This window comes from Brassica oleracea, unplaced genomic scaffold (assembly GCF_000695525.1).
Source record: "Brassica oleracea var. oleracea cultivar TO1000 unplaced genomic scaffold, BOL UnpScaffold00954, whole genome shotgun sequence".
Lineage (NCBI taxonomy): Eukaryota > Viridiplantae > Streptophyta > Magnoliopsida > Brassicales > Brassicaceae > Brassica > Brassica oleracea.
This window is the reverse complement of record NW_013617546.1, coordinates 8,239-17,179: the sequence shown is the minus strand read 5'-3', so window position 1 is coordinate 17,179 and position 8,941 is coordinate 8,239. Positions and strand designations below refer to the sequence as shown.

The following is an 8,941-nucleotide window of genomic DNA, read 5'->3' as shown; positions in this document are numbered from 1 at the left end:
AACAATAAACATCTTTTGATCAAATAACTACAACACGAGTGACTCTACTAATCCAACTTATATTTAAAATCATATATTTGATTACAATTAAAATATATAATTTATTTATTTTATAAAAATATATAATAATATAATAAAAATTTATTTATTTTATAAATTTAAATTATAGGATGACTTAAAACATATTAACAAATGAAAAATAAAATATTAACTCACTGTTACAATTTAGTTTTTTTGAAAAATTTATATATATGCATGAGATTTTAGAATATTATTATTATATTAACTAAATTTGGAAAAAACACTTTAGTTTATTTTTTATTTCATTTTAACCACAATATATTTCAAGTTATATATAATCTTACGAAAATATTTTTACATATCTAAGATAACAACCAACCTAAATGCAAATAAGAAAATTAATCAAAAAACAATATATTTAGAATAAAAAATATTATAGTTGAATTCAAAAAAATAGATGAAATCCAATATGTCCAAATGATAACTAAATCGATTGTAAAAACAACAAAACTGATTAGATATAATATATCTAAAATCATATGTATATTTAAAATTAATATAATATTATTAATATAAATTATACATACAAATTATAAATTAATTTAAAACTAAAAGTAAATATCAATCAATTATTATAGTATATTTAATTTATAAATATTTATGTCCGTGCATGAGCACGGAAAAATCATCTAGTTAGTACATAAATGCTAATAGAAACATTTTTCATGGTTTTGGATTTGATGTATTTTTAATTTATATAGAAGGATATTTATTTTATACCCTTTTTAGTTATAACACTTCTAATATTAGATTAACTAAATGAGAAATCATAAAAGATAAATAATATTGGACTATAATATTGTAAATAGTAATGGTGATTAAAATTAAAAGGGCATATATATTTAAGTTATATAAAACGTATTGTATATGTTAATCGTGGCATTGAAGATACGTCGAAAATAAGCCTTTGGTCAAAAAAAAAAGATAAGTAGAAAATTTAAGAAACAATATATTTTTTTGAATAGATTTTATTGAATATAATTTTAGGTATATTGACTTAATGGCAAACTAACTGAAGATATTTCTAGCTTATACTCGTGGATATGCTCTACGTATAGATTGCTTAAAATGGTAAAAGATATTTGGGAATATATGTTTTTTTTTTGTCATCAACTTTACAGACTCATATTGACTCTGTGAATCAAACTGAGAGATCTTGATCCATGTGAACTACAAAAGACGTTTCCTTCCTAGCACTGCGGGCTAAGCTATCCGCCTTCTTGTTCTGCGTTCTTGGTACATAGATAATCTCTGCTCTGGAATAACTCTCCTTCAGGCTTTTTATATCCTCCAAATAACTTGCAAATACTGGTCATTCTTCTGGTGCTGGAACCATCTTCACCAATTGAGAACAATCCGTTGCAAACGTAACCTGAAATTGTCGTAAATTTTTCATACATTCCATTGCCTATAACAAAGCTTCCATTTTTGCATGAAGAGGAGATATTTGGGAATATATGATAAACTAATTTATGGTAAATTTGAAAATTTTTATTTAACTTTAAGAATTTTGTTTTCCAAAACTGGTTATACTTACGATATTACTGGCTGAGCATATCTCGACTTTTAAATGTAGGACAAAATATGTTTTAATTAACTGAATAATATTCCAGTATTTTGTAAATAATATATCTTTGAAAAGATTTTCTTTGAACAGTAATTTTTTGTGTATCTACCTAGTGGCATTAATTATCTTGATTAATGGTTTATACTTGAAGATATATGTTCTACAATATCGGGTATAACCGTATAAAAGAAAGTATTGTTTTAAATAGTTAAAATAATTGGGTACACATTAATTAACATATTTTCTTAAGATGCAACTAATTTTTATTATTTTAAACAAATTAGTTTTTCAAATATGGTTATAATCACGATATTCTTGGCATAATTTTTTTTCTTGTAATTGTATGACAAAAAATGTTTTAGTTAAACGAATAAACACATATTTAGTGAACAATTTCTAATAGATAGTCCAAAATGAAATATCACACATGAAAGAAGGTTGTGACTTCTGTTTTAATATATAAGATTAACAATTGCAATAATTAATACCAAAGATTGCTTTGATTCTTCACTAAATATATATATTCACCTACGGTTACAATAATATCTTTAAACATTTTGACAACTTATTTTAACAAAAGTATTTTTTAAGATGAAAATACACATTTTATATATATTTAATAACTTCTTTTAGACTAATGCAATTCTTAAAATGAAAAGACATGTAGTTATGATGAAAAGTCAACCTTTGATATTTTTTGGAGAAAATATACATCTTTTAAGATATTTACAACTTTTTGTTAACAAATTTAATTTTTAAGATGAAAAGACACATCTTTATACATTTTAACAACTTCTTTTAAATCAATACAATTCTTAAAATGAAAAGATAAATTTTTAAGATGAAAATATATATACATACATATATATATTATGACCATTTTTAAATAAATTTTATTTTTAAGATTAAAAGACACTTTTTACATTAATTTAGAGAAATATACATCTTTATCCATTTTGACAACTTTTTTTTAATAAATGCAATTTTTATGATGAAAAGATACATTTTTATATATTTTAACATTTTTTTTTTAAAACCAGTGCAACCCTTAGATGAAAAGACACATTATTAAGATGAAAAATATATATTTATACATTTTGACAAATTCTTTGAAAACAATGCAACTCTTAAATGAAAAGACACATTTTATAGTGAAAACACAACCTCTGACATGAAAAGACACAATTCTTACGATGAGAAGATACAACTCTTAAACTAATAAATACGCGTATTAAGATATTATAACTATTTATTAAAATATTTAATATTTCTAATAGTTGCTTATTGAAAAATGTAGACATACACTTATTTGAATATTTTTAACTACTTTTAAAACTTTTTCAATATATAGTTGCTTGTTAGGAAAACAAAATTAATCTCATTCTTTTTATGAAAAAATACAACTCTTAGAATGAAGGGGAATAGTTCTTAAAAGTAGTAACTGTAAAAATACAGTTATTAAGATATTATAACAATTTTAAAATTGTCACATTCACTATATATACGATGACATTTACTAATCCACATGCATTTTAAACTGTAAAATTCCACAGGTTACTCATGCACATGCATTTTAATATATGAATGCTTACTTTCATAACTTTTCGTTGGTTATTTGATCAAATCGAGACGATTATTATTAAAAAAAAAAATTTCAAATCAAGAACCAAAACCTTAATCGATTGTGAACTCAATCGATTAAACCTCTAATCGAGACGATAACAACAAACAACCGAAGCGAAAATGAAAAAAAAAACAAACCAAGACGAAAACCCTAAATCGAAAAAAATCCCCAATCCGATTTCAAACCCTAGATTTTATAAAACACCTCAATCGAACCCTAAAACGTGATGAAATCAACATGCATAAACTCGAGAAGGAAAAAAAAAAGATTAAGATAGGATTTTACCTTCACAAGTCGGGATCGCAAATCGCCTCTCTGTCGCTTCTCTTTCTCCTCTGCCTTTTTTTTCGGGTTCGAGATAAAATAAGGTTGGGTCGCGTGTTTTTTCTCTCCCCTAACAAGAGACGACACAAAAACGGACCAATCATGATGTGCCAACACGATAAGGACTTCGGTATTTTAATCCTTAATTAAGGATCATCCTTAACTTTTCCCTCTTCTTTTAATATTTCTTTAATCAAAAAGCAGTAAGGATTTTTCCTAAGGATTGCCTCATTTATACCGTTGTACATGCTCTAACGGACATAAAATTTCCTCGCTCTGAGTGGTTTATGTCATCAAAACTATCGTATTTAGCTAGCGTCTTTACTCGAATCGTTTCATCCTCAAACACCACAACCCTTAAATCACACCTCTTTGATCTATATATATATGTGGTATTTAGCATCTATTCCCAAATTGTTTCATCCTCAAACAACACAACCCTTAAATCATACCTCTCCAATCAATATATGTATATCTATGTATATCACAACCGAGCAGACGTTGTGTGCAGTGAGGGTACGGTCAGGAATTTATGGACACGTTTCGGGACGAGCGAGTTTACAATTTGAAGCCAGCGGATGTAGAATTTTTTATGTTTCTCTATACCGAAAATTTGTTGAAGAACAGAAGAAAACAACATCAGTTAAGAATTGGTGGTACTATAGGTAGCTGGGGCTCGTAATCTCACGACATGCTCTTAAAATCCTACTCACCAATCTCCACTAACTTCCATTAATTTTGATATTTTATTCTTTATGACAGTGATCCAAATGCTACCACATTGTCTGATCGGATTCTTAACATTATAAGGCCATCAGCATTGAGAGTTCTAATGGGGTTCATGGGCTCGGGTTCATAGGTCTGGAAGCCTTAAATAAATCAAAAATTGGGTTTATTTCCGCGACCCGCCTCTTAGCAATGACCCCGTATGAGCCCGGTTCATGCCAGGTGTCACCCACCCATTGGAGACGCGTTCGCGAGTTCACGAGGAGGAAAGCGGAGAGAAAGCATTTTCTCTCATTTCTTAAAAAAGCTAGGGTTTCTCTCCGAAAGGCGATTTTGGTGCGACGCAGACCGTTCTTCACTTTTCTCTATCTAATCGACGACAGAGTGTCTCCTCTACGAGCCCAGGTGAGTATCGAGTGGATTCACGGTTAAATCAAGCGTTTTTGTTGTCGAAATCGAAGTGGGTGAGTCGAAATAGATTTTGTGGTTTCGAGTTTGGGTTCGATATCGGAAAAGGGGGTTTCGATTGATGGTTGTAAAACCTCATGCGGGGTTCGATTTATCGATTTTTAGGGTTTGTTTATTTGGGATCTGAAATCGACTTGGGGGTTTGGAGTTATGGTTTTAAATCTGCATGTGGTTTCGATTTATGGTTCGTTTCATCATAATTTTTCGTGATTATATCGTAATCTGCTTTATCTTTGTTGTTTAGATGGATCCCGGGGAAGATAGAAGAAATACAAAGAGGAAAGAGGAGTACTACAACAGGTTGGGAAACGTGGACAACACAAGAAGACATTGTTCTGATCAGTGCTTGGTTGAACACCAGCAAGGATCCGATAGTTAGTAACCAGCAGAAGTTAGGGTCGTTTTGGAATAGAATAGCAGAGTACTTCAATTCAAGCCCTCAGCTGAGTGGCTTCGCTCCTAGAGAGTGGAGTCAGTGTAAGCAGAGGTGGAGAAGAGTTAATGAGCAGGTCTGTAAGTTTGTGGGAAGTTATGAGGCCGAATTGAAGGAACAAGCTAGTGGTCAAAATGAGAACGATGTCATGAAGTCTGCCCATGACATCTTCTTTAACGACTACCAGCTCAAGTTCACACTCGAGCATGCGTGGAGGGAACTGAGGTTTGATCAAAAATGGAGATCAAACTCTGTTTCCAGAGATGGTCCAAAGGAGAAAAGAAAGGAAGCTGCGGAAACAGAGCCTGAGTTGGAAGAGGTTAGGCCTCCTGGTATTAAGGCTTCCAAAGCTGCGAAACGAAAGAAGCACGGGAATGAAGCAGCTCTTGATCAGATAGAGAGCATACTAGCTAAGAAAACTATCATATCAAACCGGAAAATCCTTGATCGTCTCTTAGGCAAAAATGCAGATACACTTTCTGATCAAGAAAAGACACTCAAGAATAAACTGATATCTGAAATGCTTTGAGTTGGTCAGTCGGTTATTTTTTGTGGTTTACAATGTGTTGTGTAGAGTATTGTCTAGAGTGATATGTGATTTCTTGAGTGTTGTCTAGACTTTTTGTTTAAGTTTATTGATTCGGTTCTGTTTTGTGTTGCAGGTCACGGGTTGCAGGAGGTGGAGGTGGATACTTGACTTGTGGAGGTGGATGCTTGTACTTGTGTTGCAGGTCACGGGTTCACGCTTTCTCTGTTTCTTTTATGTACCTGTCTTTTAGCTTTATGTACCTGTCTTTTAGCTCTATGTATGTCGGTTTCAATCACGGGAAAGTGTAGAATGTTGGATCTACCCCTGATAACTTCATTCACGGGTGTAAACATTGTCTCCCTATATATATTATGTTTGTCACTTCTCTTTGGCTATCATTTATAAAATCTCCAATGCAACTTCTCTTTCTTTCTCACTTGACTTTGTGAAACACAAAGTATTTGTGTATCTACCCACTCCTTTCCTCATCATCCTCTACAACAACTCTCTCTCCTTGTATTCAGGTTTGTATCTCCTTGTATTCAGGTTTGTATGACACATTTTAATTAAGGTTTGTATGAAACAAAAGATATAATCACATAATATCCAATGCAACTTCTCTTTTTTTTGTATGAAAAAATGATATATTCACATAATATATTTCTAATGAACCGTTGCATTTTTTATATATGAAAGACCGGACATTTTGTTGTCTTAAAATACAATTTAAAGAAATATGTGAAACAAACAACATTTTGTTTAATTAATATGATAATAATTTTTTTTTTTTTGAATATGTACAAAGGATGTCTTCCTCATCAAGTGATGAAGTAGATGAAGCTTTAGATGAAATTGTCGACGAAGTAGTCGATAATTAAATCGACTCAGTGGTTAATGCTCAAACCAACAAGCCGAAGCGACGAAGTTATATCGAAAGAGAGCGGGAAGTAGGACACAAACAACTATGGAAGGATTATTTCGCAGAAAATCCAACATACCAGCCGGAAATGTTTAGGCGCCGTTTTCGAATGAACAAAACATTGTTCCTTCGCATAGTCCAAAGCCTAAGTACTGAACTGCCATACTTTCAGCAAAGAAGAAATGCTCATGGAAGGTTGGGGCTATCTGCACTTCAAAAGTGTACGGCAGCAATACGTATGCTGGCATACGGACAATCGGGAGATATGTATGACGAATATCTCCGACTAGGTGAAAGTACTTCACGTTTATGTTTGGATAATTTCACTAATGGGATTATACAATTGTTTGGAGCTGAGTATTTAAGAAGACCTACACTGGCGGATCTTCAACGATTACTCGATGTTGGAGAGGTACGGGGGTTTCCAGGGATGATAGGCAGCATCGATTGTATGCATTGGGAGTGGAAAAACTGTCCAACGGCTTGGAGAGGGCAGTTTACACGTGGTTCAGGAAAGCCGACAATTGTCTTAGAAGCTATGGCATCACAGAATCTTTGGATATGGCACGCATTTTTCGGTTTACCAGGTACTCTCAACGATATCAATGTTCTTGATCGGTCACCAGTTTTTGATGACATTTTACAAGGTCGAGCACCTAAAGTTAATTTCAAGGTCAACAACCACACCTATCATATGGCATACTACCTTACTGACGGAATTTACCCGCATTGGGCTACATTTATCCAATCCATCTCACTTCCTCAAGGTCCTAAAGCAGTGTGGTTTGCTGAACGCCAAGAAGCCACCAGAAAAGATGTCGAACATGCTTTTGGAGTATTGCAATCGAGATTTGCAATAGTTAAAAACCCAGCTTTACAATGGGACAAGGAAAAAATAGGAAGGATTATGAGATGTTGTGTTATATTGCACAATATGATATTCGAGAACGAAAGAGACGGATACAATCAAATTGATACATCAGAGTTCGAGTCGGGAGAGTCAAGCAGAAGTTCCCAGGTGCGAAGAAGAGAAAGTTTGAATGTCCATAATATGTCTGGCATTCGCACTGAAGTTCGAAATTCAGATAAACATGATCGTTTGAAAGCTGATATCATCGAAAATATCTGGCAAATGTTTGGTAATGTAGATGATTGATCGTTGTATGTTCATGAATTCTCAATGTATTGAATAAATTTCTTTTATAAATATATTGATTAATGTAATCAATTCTTAATGTATTGAATATTTTAAAACTTATTATATTTTATTCATTTATTTTCAATATAGTGAAAAGATTTAAAAAAAATATATTATTTTATTTCTATGAACCCCTTCTGCAGGTTCACCAATGCAGGAACACAATCGATAGAAGTTCACAACTATTTATGGTCCCACCAAAAAATAATAAAAAAACCTTATGAACCCCAAAAGGGGTTCACCAATGCGGATGCCCTAAGTACACATATTGGGTGTCGGTCTTCATTTTTTTTCATCCACAAGAACCTTTGATATAAAACCCAACTCATAAAAAACTCAAGCAAAGATCCAAATTAAAGGTGGATGTTCCATATCAGCTCCATACGATGAGTATGTAGAAAACACGTTTGTATTGACCTTCTCTCTTATGTATTCATTGTGGCTCGCAGCAGTAATTTTTCTCCGGCTCTTTCCACGTTCGACAACGGGAAGAGTTGCAACGTCTCTATCACCTTCTCCTCTTTTTCACAGACTTCAGAAGTTTCTAATAGAAAAAAAATCACGTTTAGCATATACAGATCGTTATTATCCTTTACGTGGGTTATGTCGATGAGGAAGAGAAAGGTTTGTGTCTTGACGATGATCAAAGTCGACGGTGGAGATTTTACAGGCGCTTTTGTCTTTCCCTAGCTTTGTGGTTTTGGAACCAATAGAACACGTTCATGCTCTCGATCTTACCGTAAAACTCATCTCGATCCAATAGAGATCTTCTGAATCTGATTATGGACACCAAACTGAGTAATTGTAGGGAAATAGATTGGACAATGACATAATCGAATTTTTCTTTTTAGAAAAGAAGAGAGACAGTAAACTCACAAAAACTCATACGAGACGGTATTTGTAAAGAAATAGATTAGAAATACAGAAACTCAACGGAGACAGAATACGAGGGTGACATAATCTTAAAACGAGAGAGGGTGGAGAAAACAAGTTCGTTGGGAAAAAATGGCAAAGAAACAGAGACAAGAAGCGAAGGAGATAATGGGAAAAAACCTCAAATAAATCTATTAAC

The 8,941-nt window shown here is 32.6% G+C and overlaps 1 protein-coding gene across 1 annotated transcript; it reads left to right on the top strand.

Moving 5' to 3' along the window:
- The first annotated feature begins 4,514 nt into the window (after nt 1-4,514).
- Nucleotides 4,515-5,752, top strand: LOC106320534 (glutathione S-transferase T3-like). The gene is made up of 3 exons (XM_013758912.1): nt 4,515-4,727; nt 5,035-5,090; nt 5,152-5,752. The coding sequence occupies exons 1-3, from the start codon at nt 4,515-4,517 to the stop codon at nt 5,750-5,752; spliced, it is 870 nt and encodes a 289-aa protein (XP_013614366.1).
- Nucleotides 5,753-8,941: the final 3,189 nt, after the last annotated feature.

Excerpts from the sequence above, each read along its gene's own strand:
- LOC106320534 (XM_013758912.1), top strand. The coding sequence starts at position 4,515 with ATGACCCCGTATGAGCCCGGTTCATGCCAGGTGTCACCCACCCATTGG. Across the intron at positions 4,728-5,034 it reads TGTCTCCTCTACGAGCCCAG|ATGGATCCCGGGGAAGATAG; the intron begins GTGAGTATCGAG and ends TTTGTTGTTTAG. Across the intron at positions 5,091-5,151 it reads AAAGAGGAGTACTACAACAG|CAAGGATCCGATAGTTAGTA; the intron begins GTTGGGAAACGT and ends GTTGAACACCAG.